At 51.7% G+C, this 16,193-nt stretch overlaps 2 protein-coding genes across 6 annotated transcripts; one reads left to right on the forward strand and one right to left on the reverse strand.

Moving 5' to 3' along the window:
• Window positions 1-1,414: 1,414 nt before the first annotated feature.
• On the forward strand, window positions 1,415-8,469 carry SLC25A51 (solute carrier family 25 member 51). 4 transcript variants are annotated; one of them, XR_015281226.1, is made up of 3 exons: window positions 1,525-1,730; window positions 1,903-3,019; window positions 3,118-4,583. XR_015281226.1 is itself a non-coding variant. In XM_023944849.2 (2 exons), exon 2 carries the CDS (start codon window positions 2,117-2,119, stop codon window positions 2,948-2,950), a length of 834 nt encoding a protein of 277 aa, XP_023800617.1. In that variant the 5' UTR covers window positions 1,415-1,730; window positions 1,903-2,116; the 3' UTR covers window positions 2,951-4,583. The 4 variants fall into 4 exon arrangements, 1 of the variants encoding a protein (XP_023800617.1); XM_023944849.2 differs by having other exon boundaries at window positions 1,415-1,730; window positions 1,903-4,583; XR_002870204.2 differs by lacking the exon at window positions 1,525-1,730 and having other exon boundaries at window positions 1,875-3,019.
• DCAF10 (DDB1 and CUL4 associated factor 10) lies at window positions 8,034-15,924 on the reverse strand. 2 transcript variants are annotated; one of them, XM_086870107.1, is made up of 7 exons: window positions 15,579-15,924; window positions 14,902-15,015; window positions 13,232-13,429; window positions 12,581-12,783; window positions 12,348-12,458; window positions 10,590-10,735; window positions 8,034-9,341 (listed from the first exon to the last, which is right to left on the reverse strand). In XM_086870107.1, exons 1-7 carry the CDS (start codon window positions 15,890-15,892, stop codon window positions 8,997-8,999), a joined length of 1,431 nt encoding a protein of 476 aa, XP_086726233.1. In that variant the 5' UTR covers window positions 15,893-15,924; the 3' UTR covers window positions 8,034-8,996. The 2 variants fall into 2 exon arrangements, with proteins under 2 accessions (XP_086726233.1, XP_023800498.2); XM_023944730.2 differs by having other exon boundaries at window positions 8,034-9,365.
• Between the last annotated feature and the right edge of the window lie 269 nt (window positions 15,925-16,193).

Here is a 16,193-nt window from a genome sequence, read left to right on the forward strand (position 1 = left end):
AAGGACGGAGCTCAGCGGGCCCGAGGGACCGCGCTGGGTCCCACCGGGGAGCGCCTGAGGGAGGGAAAAACAGCCCGGCCCGGCCCGTGCGGAGCGGAGCAGAGCAGAGCAGAGCAGGCCCGGCCCCGTGTAGAGCGGAGTTAAGCTAAACCGAGCCGAACTGAGCTGAACTGAGTCCAGGCCGGCCCGGGGTCCGTGACGCAGTGGAGCAGAGCAGGCCCGACCTGCCCCGTGTGGAGCTGAGCTGAACTGAGCTCGGCCCGGCCCGAGCCACGCCCGCTCGTTTCCGCCCCGCCCCGGGGGCGTGGCCAGAGAGAAAGCGCCGTGTGATTGGCAAGAGCACGGAGAGGCGTGGCCTGTGTCACGTGGGTTTTTGACGCTACCCGGTCCTCGGCCCCGCCCTGTGCTGTGGCGTGGTGGCGTCACACGGCGGCGCGGTGACGTCAGAGAGCGGCGCGGGGTCGCGCCGGGCCGGGCGCTTGGGGCGCGATCCCGCTCCCGGTGCGCTCCCGGTGGGATTCCGATCCCGGTGCGCTCCCGGTGCGCTCCTGGCCCCCTCCCACCATGGCAGCACCGCCCGCAGGTGCGTCCCGCCCGCCCGCCGAGCGCTCCCTCGCGGCCGCGCAGGCGCCGGGCGAGCAGCAGGTCGCGGTTCCCTGGGCCCGGCCGGGCCGCAGCCGCCGGCGCCGGACTGACCTTGGGCCCCGGTGGCGGGGCTGGAACGGGCCGGGAGGCGCGGGGTGTGCCGCTGTGCGCAGCGCGGGGCAGAGCACGGTGCCGGGAGGGATCGGCAGGGCCGGGAGGAGCGGCAGGGCCGGGGGGAGCGGCAGGGCCGGGAGGAGCGGCAGGTCGCGGGCCCGGCATGTGCGCGGGCAGTGCGGAGCTGCGGCTCCCGCGCCCGAGAGCGGGGAGGAGCCGGCCTGGACCTCTCGGGACTCTCCTGGACCAGGAGCGCGAGGGCTTCCCCAGGGACGGGGACACTGCTCGTATCAAAGGCAACGGCAGCTGCGGAGAATAAACGGCCTTCCCGTTCTTTTCCTCATCCTTTCTCTTCCTTCTCTGCCTTCCTCTCCTCCGCCCTTTTCTTCCCTCCTTTTTATCCTCCCTGTTTCTCCCTGCTCCTTCCTCTCTCTTGCCCCTCCTTTCCTTTTCCTTCCTCCTTTCTTTCTCCCCTCCTCGTTTCGGTAGATCCTCATGCCAGGCAGGGTTGTTGTCCCCAAAGGCCCCTTCAAATCCTGGGAGTCTCATGTCTGTTGCTTATGCTGGGGAGGATTTGAGGGCTGTGGATCACCCACAGCCTCACACGGCTGTCACAGACCTTCCTCAGGCTGAGCTGTGATTGAGGGTGGGATTTGGGCACCTCTAGAAACATCTTCTCCTAGCTGTTAAATAATCCTGTTCTTCTGTCAAACAGGGTTTGCCAGGTAAAAATCCCTGCAGTCATCCTCCAGACTGTTTGGTCAAGCTGCCTCTGTCCACACATCCTTCAGGACCCTGGACCTTTCGACTTCTGAAACTTCTCAGCAGAACGTGGATGTCGAGCGTGGGGGCTGATGCGGAGGAGGCTGCATGGCAGTGAAGTGGGACTTGTGAAGAATCTCTCTGCTGTGTCAGTGCAATCACACCTGTGTGACGCCTGTGCATCTGCTGTGGGTGGTGGTGGTGGTGCTGGCTGAGTTGAGCCACGACGGTGTTGCCTGCTGTTTTGTGCCACAGGGAGGAAGCAGAGTGTAAGGATCAGGTTTTGTAATGCTGCTGCGTGTATTTGTTTTAGCTCATTTTTTTTATAGGTTTTTTGGCAGCCTCTCTTGTGTTCACACAGTGTTTTATTAGCGTGAGGGTCAACCTTTCACTATTGGAATTTGTAATTCCAGGGGGATTTATTTTTGTCTTAATTTGAAGGAGCACAGAAGGGAAGAACTGCTGCTTTCTACGGTCACCTAGATTTAAGCGAAAATGGCGCAACATCCATCGGATCTGGCTTTCTGCTGCTTTTCCCCTTCAGCCTCTGTGGGCGTTTTTCCAGCAGGATGTTAGAGTGAGGAGGGCAGAGCTGCAGGGCCAGCCACAGCTGTCTCACGGTTTGTTTGCGGCGCGGGGAGGAGGCGCCGGCGCCATGGGTGCGGCGGAGCCGGCGGGCTCCTCGGGCAAGCACTACCTGTGCGGGCTGTGCGCGGCCTTCACCAACATCGTGGTGACGTTCCCCATCCAGAAGGTTCTGTTCCGGCAGCAGCTGTACGGGCTGCGCACGGGGGACGCCGTGCGCCAGCTGCGCCGCGACGGGCTGCGCACGCTGTACCGCGGCATCCTGCCCCCGCTCATGCAGAAAACCACCACGCTGGCGCTCATGTTCGGCCTCTACGAGGATTTCTCGGCGCTGCTGCTGAGCCACGCCCGCGCCCCAGAGCTCCTGACGCGCAGCGCGGCCGCCGTGCTGGCCGGCACCACCGAGGCCGTGCTCACGCCCTTCGAGCGCGTCCAGACGCTGCTCCAGGACTACAAACACCACAACAAGTTCACAAACACTTACCAGGCTTTCAAGGTGCTGAAAGCGTATGGGGTGCGGGAGTATTACCGGGGATTGGTACCTATTCTGCTCCGAAATGGGCCCAGTAACGTGCTCTTCTTCGGCCTGCGGGGGCCCATCAAGCAGTGTCTGCCTGAAGCCACCTCGCACAGCTCTCACCTGGTCAACGACTTCATCTGCGGCGGGCTGCTGGGCGCCATGCTGGGCTTCCTCTTCTTCCCTGTGAATGTCGTAAAAACTCGCATGCAAGCTCAGATCGGTGGCGAATTTCAGTCCTTTTCCAAAGTGTTAGTGAAGATCTGGCTGGAACGTGACAGGAAACTGATCCACCTCTTTAGAGGAGCCCACCTGAACTACCACCGCTCTGTGCTGTCCTGGGGGATCATCAATGCAACCTACGAGTTCCTGCTGAAGCTGCTGTGACCCCGTCCTGCTGCTGGGGTGTCAGCACTCACAGTGTCCTCGGTCCCAGGGAGCAGTGCCTGTGCGCAGGTAATTCCTCCCAGCCTTTGATATTTATGGGGTGAATGGTGATGCATTAAACCTTGGTGCAATTATGATGAACTTTTAAACTATTCCTTTGCTGGCAGGTGAGTTTACCCATAACAGAGCTAATGTAAAGGATGTAAAGGATGTAAAGGATGAGGTGTAAAAGAGAAAAGAAAAGAAGTCTGTATCACTCCCAAAATTCCGTTATGCTCTGTGATGGGATGCACTCCACTGCCCATGTTTAGAACATGAGAATCAAGGAGGGGCTGAAGAAAAACAATTCCATTGCTTGATCATCTTCCAAGTCTCGATTTTGGAACTGCATTTTCAGCTGTTTTCTGGTCCTCACTGTGTAAAGCTCAAAGGACAGATCTAGAAGGGGATGACTGAAGTGCAGAGCTCCAAGCTGCACCTCAGCCTGCCACAGCCACCGCAGGGTGTGGCCTGTGGTGACCATGTCCTCCAGCCCTGGCACTGAACGTGTGACCTCAGCCCAGGCTGGTCTGTGTGTGTATGTGTGTGTGTTTGTACGTGTGCCTTCCTGTGAAAAGGGACAAGTGGAAGGAATGGGACAGCAAACTCACTAAAGCTTTAAAGTGTCCTTCCTCGTTAAAAAACATGGAGCTCATTCTGCTTTTTGTGAGGATTTTTTTTTTTTTTAATTGCTTTTTTCTGTTGCCTCCTGCTCCAGGATGAGGGAGGTGTCCCTGTGTGTAAAGCTCACAGGACACTCCAGCTCCTGCAGCTGCTCAAGCACTTCACACACGGCTTCTTGCACTGCCGCGTCTTGTCTTTTCTCAGTTCCCTCTGTGGAATTACCGACCATGAGATGCTTTTACCCAAAACTCGGGGTTCTGCCTGCTTGGTGTGTACTGTTAACAGTTCTGCAAGACAGAGTGGCACAGGCAAGGTGAGATTCCTGGGTTACCTGCTTCAGTGGAGGTCTGTAGGTATAGTGGAGATAAAAAGCCAAAGATGACCTTGGAAGCAGGGAGGCAGGAAAGGTGGTGAGGTTAGAGATGTGTTTCAGGACTTCTGTAGGCAAACATTGAAAAGGACTGGCAGAAATCTGTCTTACAGAGACATGGGAGTTGAGAGAGAGAAGGGGCAGATAGATACAGGGGCAGAAGAGCAAGCACAACCCTGGGCTAGATGAGGGTCACAACAAAAAGTGTTTCAATGTCCTTGAGGGCTTCCTCTTTAAACATTCATATATGAACCAAAACACTTTGGATGATGGGGAGCAGCAAAGCTTTCAGAAACTGCTTTGAATTTAATCTTTTGTTAAGTATTGAAGGGGCTATTGCTTTTCTGAAATTGGAGTTTTCCATTTGCTAAAACTGTCTTCCAAATTTGATCCTAATCAGTGTGTTGTAATCATACAGTCCTGAGCTTCACAGACAGCAATGGGTGGGCACAAGCACGAGTTCCTGTATCCCAGTGGTGATTATCTGCATCTAAATAAAATGTTTACTGGATGTTTGTTACTGGCAGAATCTGATTTTTACCAGTGTACCTTTTTTTTTTTAATCACTCCTTGATGGAATAAAAAAAAATCTGCATCCTGTTTCTCTGTGGAAGATGTTATGTGCTCCTGTAATGTCGGGGAAGCCCAAGTGTTGAGGGTAAGAGTTTGGCACAAGCCCAGAGCTGCTGAGTGCCCAACTACTCCAGTAAAAATACAACAGTGGAGCCCTGGGTCTGAGGTTTAGTCAGTTTTGACTCTTCATATGTCACTTTCAGGAAAAAGCACTACTGTGACACACACACTTGAGAATGGCAGCATCTAAGCACTAGGTGTTTTTCCTCTTAATTTTAGGGAGCAGGTAAGAGCCAGTCAGCATGGCTCATTTTAACATAAATACAATACATTTCAATTCAGTGAATTATTAAATGTTTATTATGCAAGCAAGAGAAACTGTCCACAAACAGTAAGTTACTGTACGGCTGTAAGTACAATACTTCCAAAGCAGTTCTGATACTTCATATACGGTATTAAAAGGCTACAGTTTTTACTATGAAATCTCAGGTATTTCAAAATACTCTACATGCACAATTTGTTTCTGTATTAAAAACCTTATACTTAACTGAGGATATTTAGTGCTTTACAAAATGCACCTTTAATTAAGATCAGCCAATGAGAAGTTTCTGTTTCCTGCAGGTCAAAAACATGATGGGTCGTTGATTTCTTCCCTTCTCTCCAATTTTTTAGAATCTTGTAAACTAAATTTTCTAAAAGCATTCATTTGGCAAGTGTATTTTTTTTTTTTTCTAAGAGTTTATATGTCCTAGAGCAACAGACCCAAGTATTACGGTGTCAGAACCTTCTCCACATCAGTGCTACCCAAATAAAAATCACAACACAAACAAACAAAGAAAGAAAAACAAACCCCACCAAATTAACCAAGACCCCTCCCCCCCTCCCAAAAAAACTGATGTTTACATTCTAATTCTGGTAGTAGGCATCGAGCTGTCCTTACCCCAAGACTCCAAGAGTGCAAACAATCGTGTGTGTGCCTGTCGGTACCGCTGTGCTTTTGCTCTATCCCCAAGGTGTGGCGGTGCCCTCGGTGCCCGGCCCGGGGCCAGCAGCCCCGCGCGGTGCCAGCCAGCCCCGGGGCCTGGGCCAGCCCCGCGAGGTCACCCAGCACACACGGGCTGCGACAGGAGGACAACCAGCCCCGGCAGGGCTCGGCCGGGCGTTCTCCCGGGTCTGGAGCCACCCAGGCTCCGCAGGCAGAGCCCGGCCCCGCGAGAGACCCCGCGGAATTCACCAGGTGCTGCAAGACCAGCTCCGACACCCCTGCTGCGAGCCACCCCCTCCCCGTCCGTCAGCGCAGTCCTTCGTCTCCCTTGGAAATGTTTCCTTACAGGTGTTTAACAATTTCATACACTTCTCGAGGCTGAGCGTTCAACTTCTGAAACACGACTAGAAGATAAACTTTTTTTTTTGACTACCTAGAAATAACCCAAAGCTCACCAACACATAACTTCATTGTTTCAGTAATGTTACTGAGAGAAAACTGAAAACACCTGCACCACCACATGACTGTGAGGCATGTCAGCTGTAAGCCACTGAGAAGTGAACTTCACAGGTAAAACGTGGTAAAGCCTTCATGGAAAACTTCCAAGTGGTGTTGAAAAGGAGTAATCAATCGAATGACCAAAATCTACGATTACCTACTTACTCTAATTCAAACTTATTACAAATGTCATCAGAAAAACTAAGTAACATTTCTACAGCATACATGTACAGACTCTGTCATTTTATGCAGCTGCTGGACACGCTACAAAAGCATCAAGGTGACCAAACCCCTTCACCAGGTGTGCTGCCAGTCCCAGAGCCAGGCAGGGCCCGTCAGCCAAACACAGGAGCTGTCAAGGAGAGGTGACATGTCTGTCACTTCAGGGTAATGGTCCTTTATACAGAAAGGTGAGTGTCCAAAGCTCAGCACAATACTGGTGTAAAACACAGCGTATCATGAGGTAGAATTAAAAAGGTAACACTCAGTGCATATTCACAGGCATAGCGTTACAGTCACCAGGGATCCACCAGTCTGAGGAGGTTCTGACAGGAAAAACAGAAAACAGCCTTGAAACAGACAGATCTACCCAAGAACCACCTCGGTCCTGTGGGTGCTCCTTCACCTCCACAACAAACACTGTGCAAGCCCGTGAGAACTCTAAGATTCTCTCAAGTCTCCCTGTAATCTCTTCCATGATGTGTAATAAAACATTAAATAAGGTGAGAAAACAGCAGCCTGGCAGTGGGACAGCAAATGCTTGGGGAAAAGCAGCTGTGGCCCTGGACAGGACCTGGGCTTTTTTCCCCCCAAACAGCTTGGCCCATTATAAACTCCTTGTAGCTCTTCTTTTGCAGAGAAGTCTCGTATCCCATGCTTGTCCCCAGGTTTCCCACACACTGTGCTCCCAGGGCATTGGGAAGCCAAGGGAAGTGCCCCGAGCTGCTTTAACAACTTAGCAGACCCAGCTGCCCCACCTGCTCAGGCCAGCAGAAGGGATGTTTGTCTTCAGACTGCCAAACACATAAAACTGAAGGCTTTGTATTACCTAAGAAATTCTCCAAAAGAGGAAACTTGGGATTTTTTTCTCTCGTAATGCAGAGGCTGAAGTTTCAATGATTTCTGCATCAACACCAGGGTATACAACCCACATAAATACAAAGCTACAGAAGGGTCCTCAGGCTTACCTTTCCAGCTCTCTCACGTCCATAAATGTTGTCTTTATCCCCAAATATGTTTTGCAAAAGGCTTTGTAAGAGTCAGCTTTGAACAAGTGTGCTCCGTTGAGCCAGAGAGTGAACCTGAACACCAGCAGGTGACAGTCCTTTCAGGTAAAATTCCCTGCTGAACTTGAGTGTGTGACTGGTCTGCAAAACTTCAGTGAAATGCTAAAAAACCCCCATCTTGGAACATGTAAGTGATAAGAATGTTATAAACTGATATGGATGTACAAGACTGAAATACCTGTGCATTTACAAGGTTAGCTCTATTAACTCGAGGGATGAAATGTGGCATTCACACTTTGGGTGTGATCATTGAATCACAGAGTACCCTAAACTGGGAGGGACCCCCAGGGATCACCCAGTGCCACCCTGCCCTGCCCAGACCCCCCAGCAATCCCCCTGGGCACCCCTGGAGCTCTGTCCAAGCTCTCCTGGAGCTCTGGCAGCCTCGGGGCCGTGCCCATTCCCTGGGGAGCCTGGGCAGTGCCAGCACCTCTGGGGGAAGAGCCTTTCCTGATGTCCATCCCAAATCCCTGGCCCAGCTCCAGCTGTTCCTGGGTGCTGTCCCTTGTCACAGAAGTGATCACTACCTGCCCCTCCAGTGCCCCACAGGATGTTCAAGAGCACAGTGAGATCTCAGGTTCCTCCAAGCTGAACAAACACAGTGATCTCAGCTGCTCCTCCTACGGCTTCCCCTCCAGACCCTTTCACTGGGGTGAGCATTACCATGTTTCACACCCGATGACAAGCCTGGTTAGATCCAGACAGATCTCACTTTTGACAGGTTTGCTTTTAATCCCCTCCCAAACTGACAGCACATGTGAAGAAATGCTCATCTGGAGATACCAGGGACACGTCCAAATTCATTTCTCCCACAACAAGAGTGCAGGCAAGGCGTGTGTGGAAAAACAGCCAGGTGGGAAATACCCAAACATCACCAGAAAGCCGGCATGTTTGAGATGTGGGGTGATGTGGAAAGTCCCCTGCAACAGAACCCTGTCAGAGGAGGGGCCAGAGCTGCCCTGCTGCACGAAGCCAGAGAGATGCTCCAGTCCAGGCTCTCCCTAGTGCTGAGGGGAGCCTGCCTGTGCAGGGGGTGGGCCTGGGTGACCTCCAGTGGTCCCTGACAGCCTAAGCCACACTGTGACTCATTTTTCTAGTCAATGACAACCACATTAACATAGAAATAAAAGCAAAATTCCTTTTTCTTTCTTTTCTTTCTTTTTTTTTGTTTGGGTTTTTTCTCCTTTTTTTTTCTTTTTTTTTTTTTTTTTTTTTTTGTGAGAGTAACTAACCGTGTTGCTGACGTAGACGAGCAGCCCATTATCTACTAATCACCACAGAGTTGTTTCAGCGACAGAAGAGGAAGCAGAGGTGAGGCAGTCCAGCTCCTCTGGGACAGGAGTACCTGGGCACCCTGCCCCTCTGTGTTGTTCCAAACAGCCCAGTGGAGTTGTGCTGAAGGAAACAATCAAGTATCAGGGTACAAACGCAGCAGGACAGCAGCCCCGTGGCACAGCATCAGCAGGAGCAGAGGGCTGCTGGCAGGGCCGCAGGCTCGCAGATGCAGGACCAAGATCCGCACGGTGCTGACCTGAAAAATCCTCCCATCGTCACGTCCCGAGACCACGGTCACCGTGACCTCCTCTGGATTCAGAGATTTTGGAGAGAGCACACTTCCACTAAGCTGAAGTAAAACCCACGAACGTCCATCCACAGGTGCCGCTGCCGTGCCTAGAACTTTGGCTGGTAGAGGGAGACGCGTCCGCTAAGGCACCCCGAGGCGATCTGACAGTGCGTGGGGGAGAACTTGGTGGTGAGCACCACGTCGTTGTGGGAGTAGAGCGAGCGGATCTCGCGCAGGGGGCTGGCCTCCCGCGGCAGGCAGTCCACCAGCTCGCTGCAGTGCGCGTCGAAGCCCAGCAGGCGGATGCCGAAGCCGTGCGGGGACGAGATCATGCGGCCGTCGGGGCTGAAGCAGAGCTCCTTGATGTAGCCCCGGCCCACGTTGGCCTCCTCGATGCAGTGCGTCAGGCGCAGGGAGCAGCGCGGGGACACGGGGCGCACCGGGGCTCCTTCCTGGAATTCATAGACACAAGTCCACTAAAGGGAGAGGCAGAGAAAGGGACACTGAAAGAGAAGTAAAGCACTGCAAACACACATTCCCTCCCCCTGCACCTCAACAGCTGTGTCAACAGGCAGTGGCACGGGAGGGCGATGCTCCTGCTGACCTGCTCCCCAGTGAGCACCCCGAGCAGCCCACTGCCCCAGCACCTCCCTCCCCTGCCCAGCCAAAGCAGCTGCCCAGCACTCAAGAGCTATTTTAGTTAAATGGGTGCTAGATATAATCTTTCCAATACAGGTTTCATCTGCGGAGAGCAAGGCCTAATCCTCTGGCCGGGCACCTGCTCTAATTTAGTAAATATTTAAATTAAATCTGTAAAGTCAAATTAAGCTGACTGTAACTTAGAGCAGATCACTGGCATTTTATGCCTTTGACTTCAGAAGGAATGGAATCTTGAAACAGGTAACACATTTTTGAAGGCAGGTTATGAACAGCTCTGCAGAGTGAGTTTGTTATTTGTGAGACACAGTAAGGATCCCTGCCTATCATCTCATTATTTAATCTCAAAACAAATGTAAAAAAAATATATCAATGACAAAGTTTATATTGTGTTAATTCCACTTCTGCCCCTAGACAAACATTCCTAGCTCTGTTTCATGCATCCTTCTGAAATAAGGGAGGGAAAATACTGGTGATTATTAATAAAACAGAGTAAGGCAGACTCCAGGACCAAGGGAAATTATAACTCAGTCAATCATCAGTACCAAGTGACCCAATGTAACAATACAGCCACAAACAAAAATATTCTGTGTTGTATAGCAGTTTGACTGCTACAGAACCAGCATTAAAAGTTATAACAAATCTGCTAAGCTTCCAGCAAGTCCTCGACACTTGTGTAAAGGGTTACCATTACAAATAATGGCTTTCTTTAACAATGACAACAACAAAATAAAACCCAAACAAATACAGACAGACAAAAAAAAATCCCACCAAAACCAAAAGAAGCAAATGAACCTCAATTTACATCAACAATTAAATTAACTAAACCATTTATTATTGGCCAAGTACTATTGTCTATTGTTGGCCAAGTTAGAGGAACAGAACCTGCAGCTTGCAGCTGAACTGCAGCTGGTCTCACGACTTCCTGAATCAAGGAAAAGGCTTGAAGCAGGCTCCACCAGGAAGATCATTTAAAAAAAAAAAAAAAAAAATATACATCTGACTGCACATATGTTAAAGAAGAAGACAAGGTGATGTGTTACCTCCTGGTCATCTGTGTTGCTGGAGCACCGCAGCAGCGTGGCCCAGCCCTTGGGGTGCAGCTGCAGTGACGTGATGCAGTTCCCACGGTCTCTTTCTCCAGGAACCTCTGGTGTTAACACCTCAAGGCTATTTCTAGGTGATCCCCCTGCAAGAGGAATTACCTGTGAGTCCCAGTGCAAGCCACACATTGACCATCACCTCTCTCACCAGCCCTGCTGCTGAAATGGGGTCACACCTGTGGCAGCTGCACATGTCTGCCAGGACAGACAACACCATCAGGACAGGTCAAAGGGTTAGTGACCCTGAGCCAACAGCAATGGCTCAATCCTCACTTCAAACAGCTGCTTTTTTTTTTTATTTGAGTGCCAAGACCTTGTCCTGGGGTGACTTTACGATACTGGTATCCCCAGCTGCCTTGTTTATGTTACATATTAAGTCCTGCACCTTTAGGACTGGCTCTGAGAGCAAAAGGGGGAAAGAAGAAGCCACGGTTTGTGCTCACAAAGAGCCCTCACTCACATGTTTCTCCAGACTGTGCTGTCTGCAGCTCTGTCCACAGAGCTCTCCTTTGCTTTTAGTTAGTTTTAGCTAGCTGAGGCAGAGAACTTCCCTGGACCCTTTTTTCCTTTTTCCTTTAATCTGTTCAATCCTGCACTGGACTGCAAACCCGGCCAAACCCCAGGAGCTCTCACCTGGGGCCCACCAGGGCCTGGGCCTCACCACTTTGCAGCGCAGGAGGGACCGATAAGAACCTGAGCAAGCTGAGCTACACCCCATGAAAAGGACTTTTCTGGATTTGCCATCCCATTGAACGGCAAGAGGTTTTATTGGTTTATATTATTCTTTTTTTAAATTTTTTTTTATGCTCATAGGTACTTTGCTTGTTAAATAAACAATTTTTTTCCACTTTCCTCCAATAAATTTCTTCCTGAACCAGCTGGGGAAGGGGTGCTTGTATTTGGAGGGACCCCATTCATAAGTTTTCTCCCAGATATGCCCCAAACCAGGACAGACCTGAATTGAACCAGCTCACACTGACAGCTACATGAACCTTCCACAGTTATGCTCTTCATTAGCATTAAAGCCAAATCTAGAGTGAGGTTTTTATGAAATTGCTGATTCTCAAACTTGTATAATGTGCTCTCCAAATTCCTTTCAAAGCTTGCTCGGCTTGCAGCTTTTTTCCCTTCTTCTCCTCTCCCCCAGGTAAATCACTCCCTGGCATCCAGGTAAGTCTCCCCTCAGCAGTATGCTTCAGCATCTCAGAACCGTGAGTAGCTAAATATTAACATTACATTGCTTTGAAATTGCAAAGGACGCAGAAAGTATTCATCCATTTGCCAAGTTCATGCGGATTCTCTGAATTTTTCCCTTAAAGATCGCTCACACAAACTTTGTTCAAGGGAAAACATGAGGAAAAGGGACTTTCACCTCTATCTAACAATAACGTATTGACATAAAATACAGATCTTCTTACTTTTACCAGATTTCTCAGACATGAAACCCAATTAGATTCCCGGGCTTTGGTGTGCAATGAGATTTTATTGGTTTAACAGAAGCCTCAGCAACACCATTCTTTAAAAACTGCAGGATAAAAACGCCATTTTTCATTATAGTACTCTGAATATGTTTTTGTACTCTGTATTATTGTACTTTGAATATGTTTTTCAGATTGTACTCTGGCCTCTCTAGGATACAGTAAATCAAAGCCCAGGATTTTTTCTCACTGATCTCTTTTTTTAGTGATCTTTTCCTACCTTCTCGCTGGGAGGGCCGTGACAAGGTTTTCTCAGAGAGCGGCCCCGCGTTGTTCTGGTGACAGGGCGAACCCACAGCTCGAGGGCCAGAGGAGCCTGATGAGGTCACATCTGCAAAGACCAGCAGACAGGTGAGCCCACAGGTAGCCCAGCACAGATGGGCTGCTGGCCAAGAGCACCCCACAAAACAGCCCAGCACAGGACCTGCCACAGATTGCTTCACCAGCATTCACCTGAGCTCGATGTGGTCCTCCTGGCTCTTAAAATCGGGTAGCTGCCAACCTCTAAAGACTTGTTTAGGTCAAGGTCGTGCAAAATCAGAAGGTAACCAGAGGAGGTGGAGATCAGCATTTTGGAACAGTCTGGTGTCAGCCTCATTCGCATCAGAAAACGGGTGTGAAAAAACTTCTTGTGGGGACATCCATCCTCTGTGCACCTGGACAGCAAGACAAGCACAGGAGGGGGCTGTGGTCAGCTCTGGCTCCTGATTGTGTCCACAAGGGTCCAGGATGTGCCCAGCATCGCACACTTTGTTTACCCCAAAACCCTTTTCTAAGTGCTGTCTTTATCCTGCCTTTTAATGGAATGGGTGAAGTCACATATTCCTACAACTAAAACAGTGAGGACAGAGCCTTCTTCAGAAGGAAGAAGGAACACAGCCTTTTGTGCTATCTTTTGACACATCAGCAAGAGAAGCTCCTTTCTAGCCATTCACTATCAGAGAGGTGATGCAAGCTCTTGGTAAGGGCTGCAAACTCCTCGCAGCACTTCAGAAGACAGTGCAGCCCCACTCTAGGAGGCAGGCTTTGCATCTTGCACCGGAGGGCGGGAGCACCTGTCCAGGTGTGCTGCAGAAGGGCCACAGGGCGAGCACAGCCACCTACCTGTTGGTGTCCCAGATGATCACATTTCCATCAAAGCCCGAGGTCACCAGTAACCTGGTGTTGGTGTCGTACTCGATGTTCTTGACCCAGCTGGTGTGGCCATGCAAGGTGCACACTTTGGTGTTGAGCTTCCTCAGGTCCCAGAGCGCGATGGTGGTGTCGTCGGAGCACGTCGCAAACAGCCGGTTATCCAGGAACCTGGGGCAGGAGGGAAACACCGCCGTGCTCAGGGCTGCCTGCACAGCAACTCTGCTGAAGCAGGAGCACACACAAACTCAGAGATAAGAGAGCAGCCCCAAAAACCTCTCAAAACTTACTGGAGAACATGTGCCAGTGAAAGCTCCGTGAAAAGCAGGACTGCTGGGATATGAACCAGCAGCGCCTCTGTAGCAGCAAACCAGCAAACACGGAGGCACAGCAGAAGTTTGGTCGGGTGGTTTTTTAGGGGGTTTGTGTGTTAATGAATTGTGTGCAAATCACACAAGAGCCAAATCACCAGTGGAGCACATGGCCAGACAGAACCCCTGCAGTAACTCCGTCTGCTCCCTCTCCGGACAGCGCTCAGCTCGGCGGGGCTGGGAGCAGCACAGCCAGGAAATGAACTGAATAAATGGAGTCCAGAGTTCACTGAAGCAAATGCAAGGCTTTTCAGAAAAAACAAGTGAAGATGAGACCTTGCTTGAGAATACACTGACAAAAGTTATTTGGTTCAGTGAGAAAACGAACGGATGAAATCACTGAGGTTGCACTATGCGGACCAAAGGTGAGCACCACTGGAATTCAGGCAGGCCTTTACTTTCAGGACAAGGCATGCCAGTTTATGTCTGAAACTCATTTGATGAAGGCACTCATAGGTGTGTGAAAGGCCTTACCTGAGGTAAAAGGAACAAGACACCCATCCAAAAAATACACACTAAAAATCCTTTCAGCCCAGAGCTACACCACACAAGAGCAGCAACTCTGAAAAATGAACAACAACCATCATGGGGAAAATGCCAAACTTTGGTAAATAGTAAGCATTTTTGGTGCTCACTACAAGGAACCTCTGCAGTGCGACAGTGTTTGAAATCCTGCTCATTACCTGAACAAGGCTCCAGGCACTACTGTAGAAGCTGTGTGCAGAACAGAGTTCAGTTCCTTTGTGTCAGACAGACATACATTTTAATCCAGCTTTCCTGACAGACGTCCAGCTGATGTAAAACATCAGTCTTTTATAAAAAGGACAACCAGCTTGTGAAAAACATCAGCTTATCTGATGAATGGGGCACCCTACATCATATTTGGCCCTCCTGAGTGGACAGGACAGAATGTTCTACGTATCTTGGGATGTTTTGTTTGGGTTTAGTTCTTGGTTGAGGTTTTTTGTTGCTGTGTAGTTGGTTCTTGTTTTGGGGTTTTGGAGTGGGTTTTTGCTTTGAGAAGCTGAGTGAAAAGCAGCTGCAATATTGTTAGACTGCTACCTTAAATTCATAGCTCAAAATCTATTCCCAGAACCAGAACAGCCCAGAACACCTGAATTTAAAAGGAAAAATACTACATGATAAAAATAGTGATGGATTTAGATTGCTGCTCTTGCTATTTCCAGCTCTAGCCCCAGACAGTGGCAGAGGATTTAAACTATAATGCCTAAGTATAGGCTGAGTTGTGTCAAAACGTCCCTCCTGACCTACCTGATGTTATTTACACAGTCTTCGTGAGCCTCAGAGAGAGTCTTGATGTGCTTTGAAGAAATTGGGTCAAAGAGCAGGACTTCAGTCTGTTCACAGGCGACGGTCAGCACTGACCTGCAGGGAGCAGAACAGAAAACTCCACGTTTGTGTTGGGTTTTGCTCTCAAGTAGGTGCCTGTCATGCCACAGATTCCCTGTGTCACCTGGTTCCTCTGCCCACACCTACCAGGGGTTCTGAAACAGGAAAAGTAGCACTGAATCAAAGGTCTATCTGCAGCATCCATTTGCCCTTTTGCAATCCAATCGTGTTTCTTTTCCCTCACTAAAACCTTGCAAGATACAGATTTAGCAGCACCGGGGGGATCCCAGCACTCGTTGGCAGGGCTGTCACCCCCGGCCCCTCTCCCCTGGAGAGGAAGAGTCCCTGCTCCAGCAGGCGAGCTGGGAGGAGCACAGGACGGCTCCTCTGGCCAGGTACCTGCGCCAGGTATTTAAACCCAAGGCCAGGGGTGCTGCTGATGTAAACAGCGATGACGCCCGGTCACCAGAAGGGAGCTGGCGCCCCGGGATGCCCGGGCACACCTGGATGGGGACCGTGGGCAGCCCCAGCCGCCGAGCCCCGCACGGCGCTACCGAGGGCTCCGGGCACGCCTGCCCGCGGATCCCGGGCACACCTACCCGTCGGGCGAGTACTCCAGGTTGAAGACGGCGCCGTGCGTGCGGGTGCTGAGGGACACGGAGTCGGCGGGCTGGATGGCGCCGTACAGCCCGGTCATGGCGCCGAACGTGTCCCGCGCCGGGTCCACGGCGGCCCCGCGGCCCAGGCAGCGCCCGCGCAGCCACGCGAACAGCCCGCCGGGGGCGCCGGGCCCCGGGTCGGTGGGGTCGCTGTGGCGGGGGGGCTCCGGGTCCGGCCCTGGGTCCGGCCCTGGGTCCGGCCCTGGGTCTGGGTCTGGGTCCAGCCCCGGCCCCGGCCCCGGGCCCTTGCTCATGGCGGCGGCAACGCCGGCCGCGTCCGCCCCCTGCCGGCCGCCCCACGCCACTGCGCCTGCGCGGCCCTGCCCCTGCCGCCGCCGGCGCGCCGTCTCGAGGCCCCGCCCACATAAGTCACGTGTCGTGCGCCCACGTGACCGCGACTCCCTCAGGCCCGGCCCTGCTGCCGTTCGCCCGGGAGCGGCCGCACCACCGGCACCGGCACCCCGGGAACGGCGCCCCGGGAACGGCACCCGCACCCCGGGAACGGCACCCCGGGAGCGGCCGGGCCCGCCTGCTGTGCCGTTGGGAGGATTTGTA

Source organism: Cyanistes caeruleus, chromosome Z, assembly GCF_971803275.1.
Source record: "Cyanistes caeruleus chromosome Z, bCyaCae1.hap1.1, whole genome shotgun sequence".
Lineage (NCBI taxonomy): Eukaryota > Metazoa > Chordata > Aves > Passeriformes > Paridae > Cyanistes > Cyanistes caeruleus.